General features: G+C 42.3%; 3 protein-coding genes across 52 annotated transcripts in view; 1 reads left to right on the top strand and 2 right to left on the bottom strand.

The window, feature by feature from the left end:
* The window catches only part of CLASP2 (cytoplasmic linker associated protein 2), a 274460-nt gene that overhangs the window by 174973 nt on the left and 73974 nt on the right, over positions 1-25513 (bottom strand). For 45 of the 50 annotated variants that reach the window (XM_043508830.1, XM_043508832.1, XM_038392148.2 and 42 more), the window contains one exon: positions 5880-6026. In XM_043508830.1, the coding sequence (XP_043364765.1) occupies positions 5880-6026 (147 nt within the window). Of the gene's footprint in view, positions 1-5879; positions 6027-6502; positions 6718-25513 lie in introns of those variants that run through there. The other 5 variants (XM_038392186.2, XM_038392189.2, XM_038392190.2 and 2 more) reach the window with 2 other exon arrangements.
* FBXL2 (F-box and leucine rich repeat protein 2) overlaps positions 1-25513 on the top strand; it is a 463505-nt gene that overhangs the window by 403582 nt on the left and 34410 nt on the right. The gene's annotated exons all lie outside the window — the stretch shown is intronic.
* Positions 1174-3662, bottom strand: LOC122458909. Its single transcript, XM_043508851.1, has 2 exons — positions 2429-3662; positions 1174-1749 (listed from the first exon to the last, which is right to left on the bottom strand). Exons 1-2 carry the CDS (start codon positions 2685-2687, stop codon positions 1319-1321), a joined length of 690 nt encoding a protein of 229 aa, XP_043364786.1. The 5' UTR covers positions 2688-3662; the 3' UTR covers positions 1174-1318.

Genomic DNA, 25513 nt, shown 5'->3' with positions numbered 1-25513 from the left:
CGATCGCATCATTATGCAGGTTTGGGATGACGAGTAGTGGCTGCAGAACTTGTGGATGCGCAAGAACACATTAATGGAACTGTGTGCCGGAGGGTTGGGGCAAGCTCCGCACAGAGAAACCAAAAAGAGAGCTGCACTCATGGTGAAGAAGCATTCGCTGTGTGAAAGCTGGCCACTCAAGACTACTAACCATCAGTCGGGAATCAATTTGGAGTTGGGAAATCCACTGTGGGGATTGTTGTGATGCAAATGTGCAGGCCCATTAATTGGGTCTTGCTGCAAAGGACTGTAACACTTAGCAAAGTGTAGTACATTCTGATTGGTTCTGCAGCAATGGGGTTTCTGGACTGTGGTGGGGCGATAGATGGCATGCTTATCCCTATTTTGGCATCAGACAACCTTGCCAACGAGTACATCAACAGAAAGAGCAACTTTTCTATGGTACTGCAAGCACTGGTGGATCACCAGAGATGTTTTACCAACACCAATGTGGGATGGTCAGGGATGGTGCATTACACATGATTTTTAAAAACACAGGGCTATTCAGAAAGATGCAAGCAGAGACTTTCTTTCCAGGCAGATTACCATTGGAGATATCGAAAGACCAATAGTGATCCTTGGAGATCCAACCTACCCCTCATTCCCGTGGCTCACGAAGCCGTACACCAGCCACCTCGACAGCAGCAAGGAACGCTTCAACTACATGCTCAGCATGTACAGAATGGCTGTTGAATGTGCCTTTAGCCATTTTTAAGGGCACTGGAACTGTCTACTCACGCAATTAGACTTTAGTGAAAAAAATATCCCCATGGTTATAGCTGCCTGCTGTGTGTGTCATAATAACTGAAGCAATGTTTCCACCAGGGTGGAGCACAGATGTGGAATGCCTGGCTGCTGATTTTGAGCAGCCAGATATCAGGGTTATAAGAAGAGCTCAACAAGGAGCTATAAAGCTAAGGGAGGCTTTGAAAGACTATTTCAATAGTGAGCCACAGTAATGTGTTGTTGTTGTAGTGTGCTCTGCTGGGCATTGTTTTTTAGAACCCTGGTACGAACCTTGTAAAAAGTGCTGTGTGTGTGATAACATAATATTGTGAATGCACCTATTCCTATTATCTTTTAATGATGTTAGCCCCCGCCACCTTATGTTGTCAACTAATAAAGATGAATTAATTTTCCATAAATAAACTTTTATTCCAAACATATGCAAACAAAAACAATTGTAATTGAATAAAACTATATAAATACAGGGAAAAGAACCTTTGAAAGGGAAAGAACATTCGTTCTCATTTCAAACAATAAACCAACAGTCTCTCTCTCAGGTCAGAGTATGTGCAGCTGTGATTGTCTGTACTCTTTCCTCAGGATGGAGGGGTAGCAGTACTGCAGCAGCCCTGGAACATATGGGGTGGGTGGGATGGGTAGGGAGGTCCCAGAATGCAGTTATCGATAGGCTGCAGTGGGAGACGACCACATCAGGTGACTTAGACCAGAAGGTCTGTAAGAGTCTCCAGCATGTCCGTCCCGTCTTGAGAAGCACTGTCACGTCTTGTTGCATCTGTCCTTTTGCAGCACGTTTCTCCTCTCCGCACTCTCCTTTCCCATTCTGTCCAGAAGGGTGCTCCTCCCAGCAGAGGCTTGCAGGATCTCTTGGAACATATCGTCCCATACTCTCTTTCTTTTCCTCCTTATCTGGCTGAGCCACTCCACTGGTATGGATGGCAAGACCCCTCAAAGCCACATTTCCAGCTAAAAAAGACACAATGCACAGAGGTACTATTAAGAGTGTTTTCACTCCCCTTGATCCACAAAAGTTACAAGTACTACAGTCTCACTTGCACTTCGGATTCATAGAGTACAGTGGCAGTTCCAGCCATAGTGAGTACAGCTCAGGGAGAAGGGGGCGATTTGGGACAGTAAGTGTGGGGGAGCACACTGGCACCAGCATATTTGGAATAGGGCAACTGAACTGAATCCTGGCACCGTTTTCCACAGGTGGTGGTGATTTTAGCTGGTATCTCACTCCTGAGGGTAACTCCTGAAAGGGAACACCCCCTGAATGCGTCTGGCCGCAGACCGGGTCCATATGCTGCTAGCCTGTGTACTGAAATGGTGCTAGCTGAAGTAATTACTGACTGGCTTGGGAAAATGTCCTCTCATGATGGAAGAAATAAGACAGCCCTCCCCACAAACCTTCAGCAGAGGATTGCAGACTACCTCCAGGAAAGTTTCCTTGAGATCTCTATGGAGGATTCATGGGACATCCTGGTGCGCATAAACAAACTATTTTCCAGGACCCCCTCTGCCTCACTATATAGGAGAATGAAGCAGATAGCAACTCTACCTCTATTGATTATTTCACTACATCTTCTACGCTGATTAAAAAGTAGTAAATGAACTGCAATATCAAAGCAAACTGCATGCTTACCAGAAGTTCCTTCCTCTACATCAGGCTTGCCAGTGCTGTATGGTAGGGACTGGCTCGACTGCTCCAGCATCAGAAAGAGTTCCTGCCTTGCCACACCACTGAATCCACCAGTCACCTGTTCCGCATACTCCTCCTCCATTTCCTCATCCAACACCTCCTCGTCACTGTGCACTACAGGGGCCCCCCCGAAGTATCCACAGGGCTCTTGGCAGTTGGGCCTCCCCAAAGGATGGCACGTAGTCTCTTGTAGAAGCAACATGTTTTCAGCTCCACTCCAGAATGACTGTTAGCCTCCTTTGCCTTCTGGTACACCTGCTGCAGCTCTTTGATTTTCACGTGCACTGCTGCATATCCCTGTTGTAGCCATTCTCCCCATGTCCTGAGCGATCTGCTCATAGATATTGACATTTCTACTGCTGGATCAGAGCTATACCTGCACAGTCTTTTTCCCCCACAAACCCAGGAGATCCACCACCTCTGTGTACTCCAGGTAGGAGGGCGTTTGCTACGTGGAGCTGGCATGGTCACCTGGGCAGTTGCTATGTGAGCTCTCCACGCAGTGCAAACAGGTAATGGAATTTAACTACATTGACCTAAGTGCTACGCCTCTTGTGGAGGTCAAGTTATTAAGTTGGCATAATGGTTAAGTTACATTAGCGGGAGCAACATATTAGTGTAGACGTTTACAGAGGTAGGTTGACGTAAACTGCCTTGCATCAATCTAATTCTGTAGTGTAGACCAGGGCTAATTTAATTCTTTTAGAGGTAACACTTCCTTTTCACATAACCAAGGTGACAAGAAATCCTTAGCCTGATTATAGTAAACAAGACACAACCAAAACAAAACCAAAAAAGTTTTTCCCTGTGACTCAATCTCCTGAGAGAAACTTCCTTTGAGTACTGCCCCTTCACTGGGCTCACTACATAGCTAATCCTGTCTCCTGCAGCTATACCTTTCTCCCAACTCCCCACCCTTCCCTATACAGCCTCTCCTCCCAGGAGATTGTCATATACTCTTTCTTTTGAGTTCCTCCCTCAACCTGACTATGCCCTCTCCAGGTATACGAGCTGGAGCTCTCAAGCTCTCTCTAACCATTCCTGGGCCAGCGTGGGCTTTGTATACCCCACCACAGGGCCACAAATGCAACCATCTACTACCCAAATCAAAAAGAAAAGGAGTACTTGTGGCACCTTAGAGACTAACAAATTTATTTGAGCATAAGCTTTCGTGAGCTACAGCTCACTTCATTCATGAAGTGAGCAGTAGCTCATGAAAGCTTATGCTCAAATTTATTTGTTGGTCTCTAAGGTGCCACAAGTCTTCCTTTTCTTTTTGCGGATACAGACTAACATGGCTGCTACTCTGAAACCAGTAATTGTATAATCTTTCTCTGAGAGAAGACTAAGATATTCCATCAGATATGCCAGCCTACATATTTTTTAAAACATATTCAAAACCTTGACTACAGGTATATGAATTGGCTAAATCTATACAGAAAGAGAGAGAAGAAACACCTTTACTGTTTCCAGAACTGAAAAAAGAAGACCAATAGGAAAGGCAAATATATAAAGCAAAGTAACTGTTACATTTATTTTTTGATATGTCTCAATTTTGATAGACTAGTGCTATTACTTTTGTACAGCCTAATTTCCTGTAACTTGTTTTTTGAAGTGTGGCAGTCAATCGGGAAAAGGAAGAAAGCAAAATAAAGTTTCAGCAATTTAAAATTTATTTTATAGTTAATATTTCTTGTGTGATGAAGTTTTAAGTAGTTTAGTAGAGTGGTTAACTGTTTACTATACCAGTAGAGTGGCTATAGTTAATAGAATTATAATTTTAAAAGCTTGGTAAGAACTTTGCCTACTTTGTAACAGAGGTAATTTGGAATCTTAAAACTTCATTCTAGTACCACATCTGCGTAACATTTGAAAAGAAAAAAAAAGTCCAATACTCTTAATGTACAAACCTGTTCCTTTTAAAAATCAGTTTATCATAAAAAGGACCTACAAAGCAAAACTAAATTTTTTAATTAAGTCTAGATACCCATACTAAATGTCCACAAGAACCAGGATGATAAAGGTATTCATAAAAAAAAAGTAAATATTAAGCAACTTTAAAAAATAAAACAAGTTGTGTGAAATCCTTTTGTTTATGTACTTCCTGGTTTACTGTGACATCATCATAAATTGACTGTTATGCCAGTACTTATGTTGTCACCTTTTGGGAATATCTTCAGTGAACAAGAAAGTACTAAGATTATATTGGAAGGGAGAAAATATATACATTAGTTGTATCTTATTGGTATGCTAATGAACCCCACAACTTGGTTGGTGAGTACACGCAATACATATATCGGTGCTAATTCGTTTTCACTGGGCAGTTCACATTTAACAATGTTAGATGAGCAACCTATAATTGAAAAAAATCTTGCAGACAGGTTCTAGCAAACAAAATAGTGATGGTTATCTAAAAAAAAACGAACACTATTAAAAATAATTAGTTATTCATAGCTTTTAATATCTAAAAACTGGCATATTACAAAAATTTCGCTCTCAGCAGGCTGAAATCAGATCCTTTTAATTTTCAGGTACTTCTAAGAGAAATGGAAATAAATGTTTTCCCAAACTATATCATTTGCTGAATACATGAGTCAGCAAATATGACAACTGTCATCCTTCTAGCAGTAAATATTCACTTTTATTCTTAGATAAAATGGTGAAAGAAGTAATAATTATGTTTCTGGTTACATCTTAGATATAGAATTGGAATGAACTCCATACAATGAGTCTGATACCACAGATCACAAACAGATTTCTCTAACCAAAACGATTAACTTCCATACATAATAAGAACAAGCTATGTACTGCTTACTTCTATTACACATAAATCATGGAAACAGTTTCGTATATTGCCCAGCTTTTTCTGTTTTTCAATATACTTCATATTTATTGTAGCCAGTTTAAGAAGGCAAAAAACTCGAAAGGTGTACTAGATACACACACACCCCTGTTTTGTTGAGGTACATGAAGGTTCTTCAACCATTTGAAAAAAGTGTGGGCCTCCATTACAACTTGAATTCTACAAATCTATTGCAGATTTTATAAACATGTTTTTTGAAATAATTGGTTGTCCTGGGAATTAACAGAGACCCACACATTTATTCAGAGCTTTCATCAATCTGATTTCCACCTTCAACATGTTCATTTGATTTATGACACCCATTCTATGACAGATAAACATTTGTAGCCGTTTATGTGTTAACTGTATGCTTACATATCCACATATATAGCAGCTAAAGTACTGCACCCATTGAATAAGCAAAACCAAGAACTCATTAATAAAGCTTTGTTAATCGTATATAAACAATCATCCTCCAAAGTTATTTGATTTGTGCTTGCTATGTCAGGATTGGAAGAAAAGCATATTAGAGTGCGAGTAGATTTATATTACCTGCAACCTTAGGCCCACCAGCTGAACCTGGTTTTCTTGCACTGTTTGAAGGATTCCCGAGTTTTTTAGGTGCAGGAACCTTGAAAGCTGAAGCAGCTGACGATGGCCTATTTCCATCCACTGACTCCTCATCATCAAAGCTTTTATCTACAAAAGGATACATAAAAGAAATTTACTTATGAGAACAGAGGGTTTTTTTAAAAAAATTGCTCTGCTGCACTTTTCATAGAAATTTACCAAAAGATCAAATAAAAATTAATACTAATTATTTTGCCCTTTGTCTATGGCACGGGAAACAGATGACAAAGAAAAATAAAAAGCATTTTAACACCACAAGATTTTATACAATACTGCCTTTGGATTCGCAATTATTATAATATTAAACACAAAAATGAATCCTACATATTCAACATCACAAAAAGAAAAATTCTCTGCACAGTTTAAATGTGTCCTGTCCATCGTCTTCCCAAAAATGAATACAATTTTCAGTTCATTCCAGGCTATCCAAGAGCAATGCTGCTCCCTTTTCCTCTACTCATACATGCATTTTCTGCTACACATCCTCCCATAATGTGTCTACGAACACTCCGTCTTATTCCTTCCACCCAGATCTTGAAACTTACAATCACAGATCCGCTTGCAGATCAACCGCCTCATTCCTCTGATAGCTCTTAATTCCCCTCACACTAGGATGCTCCCAATACCTCACATGGCCACACACAATAGATTCTCAATACCAATCAAAGATTCTATCCAAAACTGTCAGAAAACACCATAGCTCCACCACTGAGATTTGTGCCGGCATCTTTCTCTCTCTTCCCTGCACTAGGTGCTGAAACAACCAATCAGCTTCAAGGTGACATCATCTTCTGGTAGCCACTGCCAGATGAAAAGGTGAAGATTCTTCCTGTATATAAATTCATTCCCCCACACACACAATATTTGCAGCCACAATTTCAACCCTTTAAAAATTTCGTACCCATACTTTGCTCGAGGGTTTACAGACACACCCCAAAATTACAAGGGATTGTCTTTTGTTCAGTCAAGTCAGAAACTCATCTCCAGCTAACAGTTAAAATATTCTCAAGAGGATGTGCTGCACTTGGTTTTTAAATTAATTTTTTAATAAAAAAGAATTCCAGAAGCAAACTGGGACCATTTTGTAATTCATTTAGTAGAAAAAGTTGGATTTATCTAGAGCCCTGCAATGCACGTAAAAAACAAACCTGTAGTTCATATCATAAACAAGATGGGTGAGGCTGACACACAGCTGCATAACAATGATATAAGCCAATTTAGCACATATTTCTTCACTGGAATCTGCCATTTCTAAAAAATATCACAGCACTGCTTTTCTTTCAGGAATTTTAATGTTTATTTAACCTTGGTGTACACTGAATGGCAAAATGTTCCCTATAAAATGAGGTATATTTAAAAAAATCTCCTGGGGGAAGACACATTCACTGTCATATCAAAGCAAACATGTTTTTCCAAATGGCATTTATAGCGACAGCTGATGTAAAAACACTGAACATTCTGGGGTTTACTTTAGTTTCCTAACAACAGTATGACTTCAGAAATATTTTTGTTTAACCAAAACAACTTATAGCACTATTAAACCTCTATTTTAATTTACAATCAAAAACCTAGAAAATATCAGTAACTGTATATCTGAAAATTTTCTCCAACATGCTTGTTTCCTTTCAACCACCATTTAAGAGAATGCGATTAAGAATACTTATGTGTATGGATATGTAAGCAAATCAGAATGCAAGAGGAAGGGCAGTGAAGAAACACACACTATTCCATGAGTTTCCATGGAAACAGTACTCGGTCCTCACACAAGAACTGAGGGAATACACTTCAGTCTAACTAAGAAAAGACACTGATTTAACTCCTAGTGTTTTAAAAATGTAATTGTAAACATCACAATTTTTAAAAAAACCTCTTACATCCATTAATCTAATCACAAGATTAAGTTTTATAAACTTAATGCTGCATGAAATAAATGTTAATGGTAGTGATTAACACTGAGGATTCTGACTCAGGGAAACAACGCAACTTCAAAATAGTATTAAAAACAGGCTGTAGATGAAGCCAATTTTTAACATCTTTTTAAAAACAATATGATGAATAGCCACCTAAAATTTCTTAAATTATGATACCAGAAGTAGCTGATTATTAAAATTCAACTCTAAATTTTTCACTGTTAATGCATACATACTGCATTTTTCTCGGCTTTGACTATGAAAACGGGCTAGACTTTCATATTGTCAGTCAAAAGTACAATACTGAAGTCTGAATTGCAAATATTGTATGAGAAAGCAATTTTTATAAAACATAAAACTGTTTCCAGTGCAATTAAAAAGTAATGGTAAGATTTCTGCTGATTTTATATTTGTAAAGCTTTTTATTCCAGGGTGTATATGAAACTGCAGGGACTTTAAAAAGAACACTAGACAGATTTCCACTAAAAATACACACAAATTACTCCATAATCCTACAAATACATAAATTGAATATGACAACAATACCTAGTTTAAAAAGAAATTTTAAATCTAAGAAAAATAATTACATTTAAGATTTTATAATATATGAAGTCAAAATTTAATTATAGTTTTTTTTATAGGAATTGCAACTTTCCTCCAGCCTTTTGTGTATTTATGCTTTTGTGTCTCTGGATTTTATTAACAATATAACCCCCATTGATCTTCAGGGAGGCTCCAGTTCTAGAAAGACACACAACAGTATTTGCATATATCCGAAGCTTCAAATCTGTGTTTACAGAAATTGTTACAGGCTTATATAAATGTATTACATTTGCTCCAAGTATTATGTAAAATTCACATTTTTCACACATATATATACACAGACATTTGAGTACCTAATCATGAAAATAAATCTGTATATATTTCCGACTGCAGCACTCTGGATTTGGGCATCTTTTTCAGCAGGGTATAATTCCACTAAAATCAACTGAGTTGAATCCACCTACTCCTGGCCATAATTTAGCCCACTGTGTACAGCTGAAACACCGCATCTGGTCATCTTGAGATTAGCAGCCCTGGTGGAGTCATGTCTATGCATGCAGTTTTCAAATTTCATTATTTCTAATTTTTAAATTAATTTCACTATTTCCAAGTCAAATTTCTTCACTAAGTATAGGAACTTGCAGTAACTGGGGATAATGTCTAAAAGAAGTTTTAAAGTTAAATTGTTTGAAAATTACCTCAAGATTGGGGTGGGGGGGGTACAAAAACAGCTCTTCCATTCTGGGATACCACAAAATGTCCAAACAATTTTCACACACAAAATATCACACATACACAATTCATTCTGGGACCAAGAAACTAGAACCCTAAATAATATTTTTTCCAGAAAGTTACAAGTTACTGAAAGCAGGAGTTATGCAAGCTGATCCACAACTTTAAATAGAGAATGGTGCTATAACAAACAGCAGCATACAGAGGGATAGCTCAGTGGTTTGAGCATTGGCCTACTTAAATCCAGGGTTGTGAGTTCAATCCTTGAGTGATCCATTCAAGGATCTGGCGCAAAAAAAATGGGGATTGGTCCTGCTTTGAGCAGGGGGTTGGACTAGATGACCTCCTGAGGTCGCTTCCAATCCTCATAGTCTATGATTCTATGATAATACACATGTTCAATTCTTTTGTACAAGGTATCAAATTTTCAGGAAGCAAGCAATGCACAGCAAGCAATGAATAGAATTAAGTTGCAAAGGCAATGGAGAATTAATGGGGTGAAAGAATTCAAATTTCAGTCATTTCTCTCGCTGCAGTTTGGTGACTCAGCAACTTTATCTTAAATCAATAAAGGTGAGCTATTTAAAGAAGAGAAAGGGAGTCAGGGCTTGTCTATACAGTGGGGTAATGCACTCTAGAAGAGTATGATTTCTAAAGCGCAATAATGTGTTATGCATAGTAGGTCAATGTAGATCCTGCTGGTGTGCACTAAAAGTTCATTACAGTTCATTAACGTACTACTTCAAAACACCACATTAAAGCACTCTAGCAGTATCGACATGGATCAATTCATGAGCAACATGTTAGTACGTTTTAGAAATCACATTCCCATACAATTCATTACCCCATCATGTAGACAAGCCTTTAGGCACCCAACACCCCCTTGAAATTCAGTGACAGTTGGGTACCTAATTCGCTCAAGCTCCTCTGAAAATCTAAGCCTATATTCCTATTAGTGATAATGCATTTCTAATGTGAAGCAAAATTTCTCTTAAAATGGACATTTTCAAAGTCAAAAATTAAAGCAACTCAAAATTTGGGTTAATGTTTATCTTTAAAATTAAAATCCAGACATGGCAATTAGCATGGACTGACTATCCTGAGTTGTTCTTGCTGCCCATGACTATTATACCATATACAGTATATAAGGAGTCACCTGGCACCTGTGAAGTCCTGTATATTTTTATAATGCAGGCTGAACAACTGAAAGCAACAACAAATGCAGAATGAGTTTGACAGTTTCTAATAGCTGGAGGAAGAGTATGCCACAGATCAAGCACATAATCACAGAACACTAGCTTCTATCATCATGAGACTAAATTCAGGGTAAAGTAAATAGGCAATTGTCTGACTATACTGAAAGAAGGCCAGGAGACACTGGATGTGGTTTAATGAGGCTGCAACATTAACAACAACAACTGTCTGGGAGTACCTGGCAGATAAAGAGTGTACAGTGTAGGTAACTTCATGATCATTTCAATATCTACCCGGGGGGCTTCCATCAGTCCCCTCCTTTTTTTCCAACCTGGTCCCCAGCCAACACACTGCTGGGACCTACCATCCCCACCCCTTCGAATGAAGGGTAAGATGGGCTATAAAGGAGGAGGGGAAGGGCGTCTCCCTGCTGTTCCAGTCATAGAAGCCACAAACCTCCACATTTCTGCCCCTTTAACAAACACCTCCTTTAAATCCTTTACCAAACCATTTATCTGATCACTGTTTCCCTTCCCTACGAGCACCTGCACTGGATATCTGTCCCTCGTTTACAGAATGAGTTGTGACATCATAGTCTAACGTCGATTCCAAGCTCGCCACAAACAAGCCCTGCCCAAACTCACAGTGGGGAAAATAATCTCCCCATTTTTCCTTGGCCAACCTGGCGGTGAGGGAAAAATTCTTTCCTAGCCCCCGCAAGAAAGGAGTAGGTAGCAGAGTGCCTACAGCAGATCCTGACCAAATCTGGTATTTTACCACTTTCAAGGGTCAGAGGATGGGTGCTGCTTTGCTTGGTCCAGGTAAAAGGGGCTTCCCCTGCCCTGCTTGCACCTACGGACTCTCCATCCTCTTCCAGTCAGCTGGGAAGGATGAGTCAGCATCCTCAGGCAACATTTATGCCCCTGCCCTTAAAGCGGTATACCCCTTTCCCCAGCAAGTCAGACAACGCCCTTCCCCCACTTAAGATGCGTTGCTGTCATTGGTCAAGTTGGATCTTAAACGCCAATTCTGAAAATAAACTGAAAAAAGATCAGAGCAAATGTTACAGACCAAGTCCATACAAAGTCTTAAACACCAATTCAAATTAAAAAAAAATCAATGCGACTTCGATAGAAATCAATGAAAAGTTTTTAAAATAAGACTAACATGCTGTAATCTTGAGGTAGTGGTACTGGTGAACTTTTAAACGGCCAAATTTTGAACATGCAACATGTGATTTAAAAGGCATTCAGATATACCAGAAAATAAGCAGCTACAATTGACCTTGATATTCACAAATAATTCAAGATCTTTCCTAAAACCTATTGTTTCAATGTAACATTATTACACAGAGCAAGATGATGTTTTCATTATAAAACAACGAGTGATATGTAAAAGTCTGGGGACAGCAGAATAATGAAATCTTTTAATAAAAGAATAAAGAATCAACATTGTTTTGTTAAAGGGAACTGACAAGGAGGACAGGACTACTCAGCTGTTACCAAAATATAAACTATTCTAGTTGGCCTTAAATTCATATAATTATGTGATATATCTTGTATCAGTCACTATAACTTTGCAGAGATTGATCTCTTCTGTGCAGAGAGCCGAGGATCTTCCTTCCCTCTTGTTTCTTGATATAGAAAATCGTGGCAGTGGTGTCTGACAAGATGAGGACATGATGAGAGTGAATGAGTGGGAGAGAGGATTTGCATGCCTTTCGCACTGCTCAAAGATTCAGGATATTGATGTGCATCCTGGATTCACAATGCATCCACATGCCTTTCCCTGTGCGGTTGTCCATACAAGCTCCCCAGCCTACCAGGGTCATGTTGGTGATAATTCTGCTCTGAGAAAAGGAAAGAAAGGGAACTCCCAGGTGCATGTGATGCGGGTCTGTCCACGACAGAAGGGATGACAGTACCTTGGCCGGAAATCTCAGCCTGAGGTCCACAGAGTGACAGTTCAGTGAGTGCACAGACTGGAGCCACGTCTGCAGGCAGCAAAAATGAAGTCTTACAAAAAGGGATCATGTAGGTGCAAGCCATGTAGCCCAAAAGAGATAGGCAAGTCCTGAATGGTATATGTAGGTTCTTCATGATGTGAGATATTTGCAGAGTAGCAGCCGTGTTAGTCTGTATTCGCAAAAAGAAAACGAGTACTTGTGGCACCTTAGAGACTAACAAATTTATTTGAGCATAAGCTTTCGTGAGCTACAGCTCACTTCATCCGATGCATTCGGTGGAAAATACAGTGGGGAGAATTATATGTATATGCATATAAATCTCCCCACTGTATTTTCCACCGAATGCATCCGATGAAGTGAGCTGTAGCTCACGAAAGCTTATGTTCAAATAAATTTGTTAGTCTCTAAAGTGCCACAAGTACTCGTTTTCTTTTTGAGATATGTTGGCGTTCATCACCCCAAACCTGTCTGTGGGCAGGTATGCCAGCGCCATGATAGAATTTATGGTAGCCCCAATGAAGTCTAGTGACTGCGGGGTATTAAGGATCAATTTTTCTATGTTGACACTGACTCCAAGTGAAGCGAGGAGGTCGAGTAGTTTGGAGGTTGATACAAGGGCTTCCCAGCAGGGCTTGGCTGCCAGGAGCCAATTGTCGGGGTATGGAAAAAGAAGAAAACCATAACACCTGATGTGAGCTTCTACTATGGAAAATACTTTGGTGAAGACTCTGGGAGCAGGAACTGTTCCGAAGGAAAGTACTCAGTACTGGAAATCAGCACACACCATAAATCTGAGAAAATGTCTGTGGGTGGGATGAATATCAACATGGAAGTAAGTGTCCTTCATATCAAGAGCCGTGAACCACATGCCTTTTTCTAGGAATGGAATTATAACTGCCAGCGGTACCATGTGAAACTTGAGTTTGCAGATGAAGCAATTGAAGTGGCAGAGTTTGGTGATTGGTCTCCAACTGCCTGGGGGGGGGGGGGCGCGGGGGAAGAATCAGGAATTAAGTGGAGTAGAACCCTGTTCCTTGAAATTCTAGAGGAATGTGCTCTATTGCTCCCCACTGCAATAAGGAGTTCACTTCTTGGGCAAGAATACTGTCATGATAGCGGTCCCCAAAGGGGGATGAGGAGGGAGGGTTTGGAGGAGATAGTGTGACAAACTTGATTGTATGGCCGTGGCGGATGACATTAAGCACCCATCTGTCCATTAGTATTGCACTCCACAAGCGATAAAAGAGAGAGGGGTCGCGAGGTGTTAGGTCTGTGGCTAGCGGCTCTTGAGCTTGTATCAAAAACACTTCTTGGCCTCAGACTGGGTTTGAGACGAGGAAGCCAGCGAGGCGAGATGGCATTTTTGTGGTGGTTTGTAAGGCCCCCGGTGATAGAACTGAGGAGACCTGTACCTGTGTGTGGATGATGGGCAGCGTAACTTCCATTTGGAGCACGAGTGCATATACCCAACCAGCAGAGGGTAGCCAGAGAATCTTTCAATGTATATAAAGACTCATCTGTCTTGTGGTTGTAAAGATGGGATTTCTCAAAGGGGAGGTACTTGATGGTGTTCTGGATCTCCCTAGGAAAACCATAAGCATGAAGCCAGGATTCCCTAATGATCGTGACAACTGTGGCCATGGCCCCAGAAGAGGTATCAGCTGTGTCTATTGTGGACTGGAGAGCAGTTCTAGCTATGAGTTTCCCTTCCTTGACAAGGGTTTGGAAGCAGGTTATACTAGGGCATATTTAGCCTATAGTGCTTGATAATTGCCAATCAAGAATTGCAAACTGGAGGAAGGGAAGATTTTCCTCCCCAGAAGATTGAAGTACTTCCATTCCTTGCCCCCAGTAGATGGAGGGTGTTGCTCCTTGGTTCTCTCTGAAGCAGTCTGAACCATCCGCAAGTTCAGAGCAAGGTGAGAAAAGAGGAATTCTGACCCCTTGGTTGGGACATAGTAACATTTCTCAGTTCCTTTAGGCTAGAACATGTGGCTAGAGTATGCCATCCCGCTCTGGTTGGAACCAATACGGAATTGTTAGTTGGGAGCGATATTCTCGCAGGTGCTGAGGTGTGTAGGATATCCAGGAGCTTACACAGAGTCTTGAATGTGTAATTCACCCTCAACTCTCCTTAGAAGCTCCTGGAACTCTAGGAAGTCACCTGGTGGGGAGGGAGATAATGTAATTACTGTTTCATCCGGTGAGGCGGATGGGAACCCTAGTCGGCTCCAGTAGAACCACCAGGACCAGGGTGTAAAATTCTTCCTCCGCTATGGGATTTATGAACCTGTTTGATAGATCCCTTTGGGGGGGGAAGCAGGAGGAGATTCTCTTGCAGATCAGGCAGGTTCCAAGAGAGGATACTGTGCCCAGGGCCCCCAATATGGTCAGTAAACCAGATCCACCAGAGGTTGCAGAGGGCCCCATGACATAGGATAACAGTGGTTCCGAGGAAGATGTGGGGGGTTCCCTCGGATGTGCATGTCTCAGTGATGGTGTATAGGAGCAGTATGGAAGAGGTTGTTCTTCTCCTGTTCTGATTCATCAGAAGGGGAGAAGGCGGACTCTGGTTCTAGTGGCGGCATCATTGGAGCTGATGGAACTGAATATAGTACCTGTGAGGAGGGCAAGAGACCCTATATCCTGGGCCAGTGGTGGGCAAACTTTTTGGCCCAAAGACCACATCTGGGAATAGAAATTGTATGGTGGGCCATGAATGCTCACAAAATTGGGGTTCAGGTGCAGAAGGGGGCAAGGGCTCTGGTTGAGGGTGTGGGCTCCAGGGTGGGGCCAGAAATTAGGAGTTCAGGGTGCAGAAGGGGGCGCTGGGGTGGGAGAGTGTGGTGCAGGGGCGGTGAGGGTTCCGGCTGGGGGTGCAGGCTCTGGGGATGAGAAGTTTGGGGTATAGGAGGGGACTTTGGGCTTGGACCAAGGAGTTCGGCAGGTGGGAGGGGGATCAGGGCTGGGGCAGGTGTTGGGGAGCAGGAAGGGGTGCAGGCTCTGGCGTGCAGGAGTGTGCTCCAGGCTGGGATCAAGGGGTTCAGAGGGCAGAAGGAGGATCAGGGCTGGGGCAGGGAGTTGGGGCGTGGGGTGAAGGTTCCAGGCAGTGCTTACCTCAAGTGGCTCCCAGAAGCAGTGGCATGTCCCTTTTCTGGCTCCTATGCGGAGGCACAGCCAGGTGGCTCTGCATGCTGCCCTGTCCGCAGGCCCCACCCCTGCAGCTCCCACTGGCTGTGCAATGTGCAGAGCAGAGCGTCCTGGCTGCCCCTATGCATAGGAGCTGGAGCAGGGCCATGCCTCTGCTTCCAGGAGCTGCATGGAGCGGCCCCCAACCCTGCTCCATTGCTAAAGTGCCAGAGCAGGGCAAGCACCAGACCCTACTCTCCAGGGCGAGCTTGTGGACCGGATTAAAACGGCTGGCAAGCCGGATCTGGCCCGCAGGCCATAGTTTTCCCACTCCTGCCGCAGGCGCATCCCATGGAGGAGATATGATCTCCCTGGAAGGGAGGGACCCAACAAAGGAGGGGACACTGGGTCAGATAAGGCAAAGACCTCTTGGGATTCAGCCATGGATCAGGATCTTCCAAGTGTGAGGGGCACTCTTTCCTTCCTAGACATCAGTACTGGCACTAATGACTTTCCCTGAAGTTCTCATGCCTTGTGGGGTGCCAGTGATGGCGGTATCGGTGGTTCAATGCCCGGGACAGTCGGCTCCCATAGTTTCTGCGTCTTCTTCTCATGCCTGTGTCACTTGGAATGAGCTCAATCCCCAAGCTAGTGGAGGGAATGTCCATTTTCTTGGACTTAGATGAAGATGTAGACACGCGCTTATGGGAGTGCTTTCAAACTTCCTGATTAGGCCCCCCACTCTGCGGTCAGTGGCGGTGATCCTACCAGCACTGGAATTGGATGTAGTAGCAGGAGGCAAGCTCCTCACTGAATCAAGCTGATGTACGCAGGGGGTTCCCTGCGTCCTAAGTCCAAGTGCAGTCTCATGGCCAGCTCTTCAGAGATGAAGGTCTCAGCCTTCTCGGGTTCGTCTGAGAAAGGATTAGCAAATACTACTTCTAGCCACGATGTGAGCTTCTCCCAGGCAGTAGAGACAGCGTTGATGGTCGTCGCTCATCAAAAAGAATGGTGGGCATGAGGCAGAAAGTTTCAAGCCCGGGGTCCTGGGCATAGTCCAGCACCCACACACAGGTTCAGTGTAGGGAAAAAAACCCAAAGCTATTTTAAAACTAACATTATAACTATTAACTAGGAAAGACAAACTAGTAAAACTGCAGATAAAACTGGTAAAACTAATGACAAATATGATCTTTGTGAAATGTGTCACAGACACGGTCACTGAAAGTTCCAACCAGACAACGCAGCTGTGAGAAGGAACTGGAGCTGCAGTCACTCCACCCTTTTTCGTTGTTTTGGTATCCTGATATCCATTTGGATACTCTCTGTTTTGAGATAGTTTGGTCTAGGTGATTTTCTAAATGTTTTTGTTCTTTCAATGCTCTGCGAACATCTAATGTGTGGAATGAGGACTCTTTCCCATCCACATGTGGCTTAGGAAAAAATACCGGTAAGTAAATAGGTTGGTTTAAATGAAAGGGGGAGGCGACTTTGGGTATGAAGTGAGGATGCAATCACAGGATTACTTTATTTTTAAAGAATGTTGTATAAGGTGGGTGTGCCATTAGGGCACCTAATTCTCCCACCCGTCTGGCAGATGTGATGGCAATGAGGAAGCCACCTTCATGGTTAAGTGCAACAAAAAGCAGGTTGCAAGGTGTTCAAATAGATTTCCCATGAGTCCACATAGAACAAGGCTGCAGTCCCACACGGGGTGTAGGGTTTCTTATTGTGGGATAAGTGTATTCAATGCCTTTAAAGAAGCGTTTAATCATCGGGTGAGCAAACATACTGATCCCGTCCACCTTGTCATGGAAGGAGATAATAGCAGCCAAGTGTACTCTGATGGAGCTTGTGGATAGCCCCAATTTTTTAAGTCCTAGTATATAGTCCAGGATCTGCATTAGGGGGGATGATTGTGGCAAAATCTGTTTATCTTGGCACCAGGTGCAGAATCATTTCCACTTATAAATATATGTCTTACTTGTACTTAGTTTCTGACTGTTAAGTAATGTATCTTTTACTTCCTCCAAACAGGCCTTCTCGACCCAAGTCAGCCATGGAGTAACCAGGCCTCGAGGTGCAGTACTGCAAGGTTTGGGTGACGGACACGTCCCGCATATTGTGATAGAAGGTGAGGTACTAAGAGAAGGGTTTGAGGCAGTTTCACTGCCATTTGATGCAAGTATGGGAACCATGTTTGCGCTATGAGAATGACCCTGGATTTGTCCTGCATAATCTTGTGAATGACTCATTTTAGGAGTGGGGTCGGAGAAAATGCATACATCAGTGACGCCTCCTATTTTATGAGGAGAGCGTCGGCTAGGGAGTGGTGTCCCAATCCTGCTCTGGAGCAATATTGTGGGCAACTGGCGTTCTGAGTTGCAAATAGAACTATGTTGGGCAACCCCCATAGTTGGAATATGAATTTGAGAATTCCGGGATCCATCTCCCACTTGTGGGTTTTTGAGAAATCCCTGCTTCGTACATCTACTGTTGTATTCTGGCATCCCAGCAGACAGGATGCTGATATCTGTATGTTGTTGGTGATGCACCAATTCCAAAGGCATAGTGCCTCTGTACATACAGAGTTATGATCATGCTCCCCATTCGTAGTTTATATAAAACATAAATGCTATATTGTCCATGACGATCTTAATAGCATTGTTCTTGATTAGAAGGCAAAAGCGCTCACATCCATTTTGAACTTTCCTTAGTTCAAAAAGTTTACGTGCAGGTTGAACTCCGCTTGACCATATTGTTGAGTAGATGTGCCCCCCCCACCCTCTTAGAGAACCACTTTTGTGATTGTCATGGTTGAAGTTCTTTGTCGGAAAGAGACTCCTGAGCAGACACTCTTTGGTTTTGTCCACCATGTTAATGAGTCTTTTACTCTGCGTGGCATTGTGAGGCGTCTGTTGAGTGTGCGTCTGTAGATATATACACTGTTCAAAACAGGCCTGAAAGCATCTCATGTGGAATCTGGCATGCTTGACAACAAACATAGTTGCCTGCATGTGCCCCAAGAGTTGTAAACGTGCTTTGATGGATGTTTGTTGGCTATTCCTTACTTTTGAAATTAGGCTGACTAGGGTGAGGATGCACTGTTGGGGTAGTGTTGATGTTAGACAGTTGAGACAGGGTCCTATGCCTTCCAAATTTTGGACAGGAACCAGTGTGGACATCTGCACATTTATTTGCAACCCCAGGTTTGTGAAAAGGGTTATCGTGCTCTGTGTGGTGTTTATAGCTTCTTGCCATGTTGGCTCGTATGAGGCAGTTGGCCAAGTATGGAAATATCATTACTCTGTAACTGTGTAGGTGAACTGCAATGACAGCAAGAACCTTGGAAAAAACCCTTGGGGCAGTGGATAGGCTGAAGGGTAGTACTCTGTATTGGAAATGCTGTTTCCCTAGGGTGAACCTCAGGAATCTTGAGACGGTTGGATGGTAAGATGAAAATAAGAGTCCTGAAGGTCAAGGGCTGAGAGCCAATCTCCCTTCTTTAATGCCGGAATTATTGTGGTTAGAATCACCATTTTGAAACGTTGTGTTCTCATGTATTTGCTGAATTTTCTTAAATCCAAGATGGGTCTCCACCTGCCAGTCTTTTTCTGCATTAGAAAGTAATGTGAATAAAGACCTCTCCCCTTGTGTTGTGATGGTATGGGTTCCACGGCAATTAATTGTATGAAGTCATTTATTTCCTGTTGTAACAGGTGCTCATGAGATGTATCCCTGAAGAGGGACGCGGAATGTGGGTGGGTAGGTGGGACAGAAATAAAGGGGATGGAGTTACCCTTCTGGATAATCTCTAAAACCAATTTGTCTGTCATGATGGTGTTCCAGACTGGATAGTATGGTCAAAGACCATCTCCGAATGGGCGGGGGACCATTTCTGGTTCTGGAGTAGGAGAGTGTGGAGGTCTCATGCCCTCGACCACGCTTCAAAAATGATTGTCTAGAGGTGGATTGTTGAGACATCCAAGTCTGATCTTGGTTCTGCCAGTGTCTGTTCTGTCTTTGTTTACACCATAGATTGTACTGTCTTTGGGGCTGAGAGTATGGCATAGACCGGAATCTCCGATTGTAAAATCTCCTCTGTTTCTTTTTGTTTGCAGGTAGGTAAATCCCAAGGGTTTTTAAGGTCACCCTTGAGTCTTTTAGGGTGTGTAATGAGACATTGGTTTTATCTGGAAATACTTTTTGCCCCTCCAAGAGCAAGTCCTTGACTGTTGCTTGGAACTCCCTTGGGAGCCTGGAGAGGTGGAGCCACAATGCATGGCGCATGACCACAGATGCTGCGATGGATCGTGCTGCCGTGTCTGCAGAGTCAAGGAAGGCCTGGAGGGCCATCCTGGTGATGAGAGACCCTTCAGAAATGTTTGCACTGTTCTTTTTTGTCATCTGGTAAATTTTCAATAACAGTTGACATTTTGGAGTACAGATTTTGTGTATATTTGGCTAGCAGGGCCACATAATTGGCTATGCGGAACTGAAGTATAGCAGAGGAGTAAGCTTTCTGCCCGAAAAGGTGTCGCTTTTACCAGTTCTTATTGTATGGGGTCATTCGAGAGTGGTGGTGTTTCACCCTTTGATTGACCACCTCTACTACTAAAGAGTTTGGTGCGGGGTGTGTAAATAGGAACTCATCCCTTTTTGCGGGCATACAACATTTTTTGTCGTATCTTTTACATGAGGGTATTACTGTAGCAAGTGTCTGCCAGATTATTTTTGCAGGTTCCATGATTGCATCATTAATTGGAAGAGCTATCTTTGCCGATGGGGATGCCTGGAGTATGTCTGTGAGCTTGTATTGGGCTTCTGGTACCTGAGCCAACAAAATGTCCAGGGATTCAGCAACCCTTTTGAAGAGGTCCTGAAAGGATTTGAAATCATCCTCCGTGGTGGTCGCATTATGGTTCATCTGATGACAAAGATGAGATGTGAGTAGGTGACAAAGTCTCATGTTCGACTGTGTTATCAGGTTCCTCAGTGTCTTCCTCTTGTGTTTCTGAGGGTGCCGGGACAGTTAGCGAAGGGGACAGGGATGTTCTGGATCTAGTCGGGTTAGGGGGCCTGCAGTTTTGAGCCCTATATATTGCCCATGTATCCCAGTATGACCAGTTAGGTGGGAATAGTATGGGGGACGGTGCCTAAAGGTGATCATATCATCGTCGTATATCTGCAGATGGTTGGTGATGAGATGGTCCTGGCTTGGATGAAGAGAGGTGAGGAGTATATATTACTGCATCATCCTCCTCTTCCTCATCACTGGAGATTGGGGGCGCTGACCTGCAGGGAGTAGTCAGCTGGGTTGGTACTGATCTGGATGGGGTATCCTCAGTGCCGAGTAAAGGAGATTCAGGTGTTGAGGTCACTATCAGGTCCGCATGCCTCATGAATTGCTGCAGAACCATGAAGATCGGTGCCAGATACAGCTTGGTGGACAGCCCAGGAGCATGAGTTGAAGCTGTGAGGCATAGGTACAGCAGGTGGTGCCATTGTACTGCTTCGTGCCAAGATCTTCTTCAGCTCTTTGGGTGCCAAGCTGGAAGGTTTCACTTTAGTGTGCGAACCTCCATTAGAGCTTGCCTGCATGGGGTCTTTAGCTTTTTGGGAACTGTCAGCATCGAAAGTTCACAGTGCCTCACAGTCCAGCGCTCTCGGAGCGGTCAGTACCGGGGCAGATTTTTCAGTTGGAGATCACTTTCTTTTAGGCGATTCTCAGTGCAGGGATGTCTGCAACCACTTTTGGTAGCCTTTCTAGGAGTAGGCTCTTTGGCAGCCATTGTTCAAGTGAAACACTCCTGTCAGAGTCTGCCGCTGGCGATCACTGGCCAGGGGGTGACCTGGACTTTGTGTCAGAGGCTGGCCTGAGGGATATCCCCATCATGAAGAGCTTCAGTTGGAGATCCCTGGCTTTTCTTGTCCTAGCTGTTAGTTTTCTGCAGTGTGGGCACTTTTGAGTAATGTGCGTCTCGCCAAGGCAACAGACACTGAGTGTGACCGTCAGAGACTGGTACGGAGAGTCTGCAAGTCAGGCACCATTTAAAGACAGGTGAGCCGACCATGCATGAGAGTCAGTCTCAGAGAGAAAAAAAGGGATAAACTCTGTTTGAGGCTAAGGCTGTACACCTGCTAGAGAGGTACAAGTAGATAGGGATTGTAAAGGAATTTTTTTTTTAAAATTTTTAAACACATTATGGTAAGGCAAGGGGATAGCGAAACTAATTACAACTAACCTAACACTATCACTATGCACTATCTATTATAAATCTTATCAGAGGTAAGAGAGGGCTCTGCTAATCGCGCCGACTCAAGCCAAAAGACGGTTGAGAAGGAACTGGGGGGATGGCTGGCTGAGCACCACTATGTAACCGCTCGGAGTGGTGCGAGATGGCTACAGCGTGTGTGCAACCCAACCGGGCACTGCTACTACAAATCTACAATTACGAGTGCAGGGAGTCAAGACACCTAAAATGGAGCACCCACAAGGACACTCCTCAAAGAAGAAAAACTGATATCCACTGCTAGCCATAGCTGTTGTGGGACATAAGTTAAGCAGGTATTTTTATTAACTTATGTTAATTCTCATATAAAGAAGAGTGTGGGAGCAAGAAAATGGTATAATTCTTGCACTGTTTTGACAGTTATAAAAACATTTCATGAAATGTTGAAATGTATGAAATGTATGAAATGAATGTATGAAAGCATTTTCTGTTGATCTGTCAAAATTACACAATTTATAACAATCCCAGTATAGAAGAAAAATCACAGTGGGTTTAACAGAAGAAATATTCTATCACATCAACCTCACGGAGGTCTGCGGGGTCCTAACAATATGAGGACGATTGGAATAGGAAACATATGCATGGGGAACCATGAGTAGGGTGAGAACACAAAGGAGTTGTCTCAATATAATCTTCCTGCATTCTCTCTGGTCTCCAGCTGCATCTTCATTATCAGTTTCTCTTCCCCTGGATAGTTTAATGAATTTTTTCCTATGGCATATTCCTATAGTTGTTAAAGGGCTCTGCCCTGTTTTGCCTTGGTCCAGTACAAGGCACTGAAGAGTGGTTACTATCCTTTTCATTTGATGCATTGAGCATAGTATCTGTCTCAGCATGGCCTACTGAAAAATCAGAACAAAAATGGAGGGGGGAGTTAAAGTATGGCTTTGACTATCTAAGTGCTGCAGATCTGAAGTTCAATGCACATATGGATTTTTCATCCATTGTTAATTACAGGCTCTGGGAAATTGCTGATGAAATACAATGTACATTTTTCCTGAACTTCACCTTGCCATGCTCATTCTTACTTGGAGTTCTTGAAGGAGAATGACAAATTACAATACTACTGCTGGAAACACAGTTTATCAAAGATTCTTAACCCAGTTCTTTGGGGCAACTTTACTTTGGTTGGTTTATAATAGATTTGGTAACACACTATAGTAAATATCTTCTCTCCGTCCTCCCACGGTGTATCTTTAATAAATATATCCCCGTCTCCTCCTCGAGTATTTCTTTGCCATATTCCAAACTACTCTGATAAACCTGGATTCAGATTTCACACAAAGATAAGCATGGCTGACACATGCCTCTTTCACTATACTTGAGTTGATTTTGACGGAATGCAGTAAAAATATGCTTTGCCTGATAACCAGGATGCAAATTTGGAGGAGTGGTTGCCACAGAGTAGTTACACAGACAACAGGAACTTGGTGAGATTAAATCCAAGTGTCAGTAACAGGACCTGGCATGCTGAATCGCATCTTCCTCCCAAACTCATCAACACCTTACCAGTACCACATGCTCATTAGCGTTAAACACATCATCTCTTCTTCCTCCTACACATCCAAGCTTCAACGTTCCATCATTTTTCCCTCTATAACGCTGGCAAAAAGATAACCTTTCCTCTCTATTCCTACCAAAGAAGTCTTTCTCCATGTCATTGCTTGCAAGTTTACCAGACAGCTACAACCCCAATTATTAAGCCTAGTAAAGAAAGTGAAGCACGTGCACTACATTCCCAAGCAACAAAAAGTTAAACCCACTGCAATTTTATGACAAAACCGTTATGTACTGTGTTCTCCTTTCTTCATCACAATAGACAATACTATTACTTTCATTCAGTCTAATCTGGGGGTTCTTTCACTCAGCACTTTCAAAACACACACACATACGCACATCCATCTTGTCTTCAAATCCTTCCATAAAACATCTTTACAGTCCTGCCTTTCCTCAGTCCCCAAAGCTAAAACTCCTTTTGCATCTTGACCAATGTGATCTCCTCCTCTTTTGCTTTGCCAAATGCAATCCAGCCACAGCAGCTTTATTCAAAACACTACTAAGAATCTTTCTGGCTTGTTACCCTAACAAAACAACTCATGATAAAATCAGTGTTAATATTTACAAACACTGAGCTTCCATAAATCATTATTTTCTTTATTACTAAAATTACAAGATGTTTTCAACAATATTTGTGCAGACAGGCTAAATTGATCTTTCACAGCCTCAATTAATAGAGTAATCTAATTATGGACCATTTCAAAGGAGAAGTTAAATAAAATCAAACTCAAGTTTGCACAGATGCTGAAAGTGTGAGCTAGCATATCAATTTATGAATAAAAGCATTCCTCTAGTAACAAAATGAATGATTTTGTTTCCCTTATTTTAAAGAGATATTATAGTATGAGATTTTTTAACATACACAGCATGCTAAAAAAAAAGAACAATGAACAAGCTTGAAGAGTAATCTGATTGGCAGTTTGAAGCCATGCCACAATGAACAGTCATGCACATGTTAAAAATTGTTAACCTCCTTTGATCAAGTGGCAGATAGTTGGGAAGGGGAGAAGGAAGGAAGCCAATTTATTTTTTATTCGTTTTAATTCACTTTAAATTAGGGATGGGATAAGTATTTTTATTCAGTATTGGAATACCAAAATATGAATATCATATAGAGGGAAGGGAAGATTGCTATGGTGTTCAAGTTATATTACAATATGGCGGTACCAACAGTTATAGCCTAACTTGCCTTACACAAGCTGGTGTGAAAAGATGTATTGCACAGACACTGGAAAATTCAAGTCCCAGGTGCAAGAACCCAAAAATTAATGTCTCATTCCCTGATTGGATAGTGAGAGAGGATGACTCATTTTAGCTAGACATCTTAAATCTTTGTAAGTATGGATCACCATCTCACCGGTTCACACCAGCACCTCCAAGAAAAGGAACAACTTTGGACCACCAGAAAGAAACAGGATCACTTTCCAAAAGCTGAAGACACCTGGAAGGGAGAAGACTACAATCCTGGGTGGCCACCGGGGAGTCCTCCTTGCGACACCAAGCACCTATCTCAGACAGACACCTTTAACTGTCTCTTTCTATTTTCCAGCAATTCACACTGCCAGCTAATGCACAAGAAAAAGACTATAGTCGTGTCCATCCTTCGCTCCACCCGTGTCTGCAGTGTCAACTCCTGCTGTGAGCAACAACTGAGCTAAAAGCTGATGGCTGGAGAAAGATCTGGCAATAAGTAACACAGAGACCTTCTCTTGGGTAATGACCCAAATCAGTCAACTGATTACTCCCTGAAACTGGGTACTTAACTAGTAAGGAAGCACACCTGTTTGTGTTTTAAAGATTGTCAAAGAGTTACAGTGTATGACCTTGTTTTGAAACAGGTTCCAATCAAGATTGTAGCTTTGAAGCCGAACAGGTTATTGTTAACTAAGATTGCAGAACACTGTACATGTGTATCATAGTTAATGATTTCAAGCTTCCTTTCAAGGACTAGATGTATACAAATATAAGAGGACACCAAATGTGTACGCTTCTTGAACTGTTCTCAGTCTATGCAGTCTGTCAAATGCAGGAGTTTGTCTCTGGTAGTTAGTGTTAATCTAATCCTGGGGCTAATATAATTGGAAAATAAGTTAAAAGGTTTGATTATTATAAATCCATTGGGAAGGAGACCTTGGTAAATTGGCATGTAAGTAATTAACCAAATTGTCTTGTGATCCGGCTTGAATTGTTTTTTCTCTGTTGTGTTACCACCACCGGAGATGATGATCAGTT

Source organism: Dermochelys coriacea, chromosome 2 (assembly GCF_009764565.3).
Source record: "Dermochelys coriacea isolate rDerCor1 chromosome 2, rDerCor1.pri.v4, whole genome shotgun sequence".
Lineage (NCBI taxonomy): Eukaryota > Metazoa > Chordata > Testudines > Dermochelyidae > Dermochelys > Dermochelys coriacea.
The sequence above is the reverse complement of the archived record's forward strand: the minus strand, read 5'-3'. Positions and strand labels throughout refer to the sequence as shown.

Bases quoted from the DNA above. Each gene is read 5' to 3' on its own strand.
- LOC122458909 (XM_043508851.1), bottom strand. From the start codon at position 2,687: ATGTTGCTTCTACAAGAGACTACGTGCCATCCTTTGGGGAGGCCCAAC. The intron at 1,750-2,428 runs GTAAGCATGCAG...TGTCTTTTTTAG, and splicing joins TGTAGAGGAAGGAACTTCTG to CTGGAAATGTGGCTTTGAGG.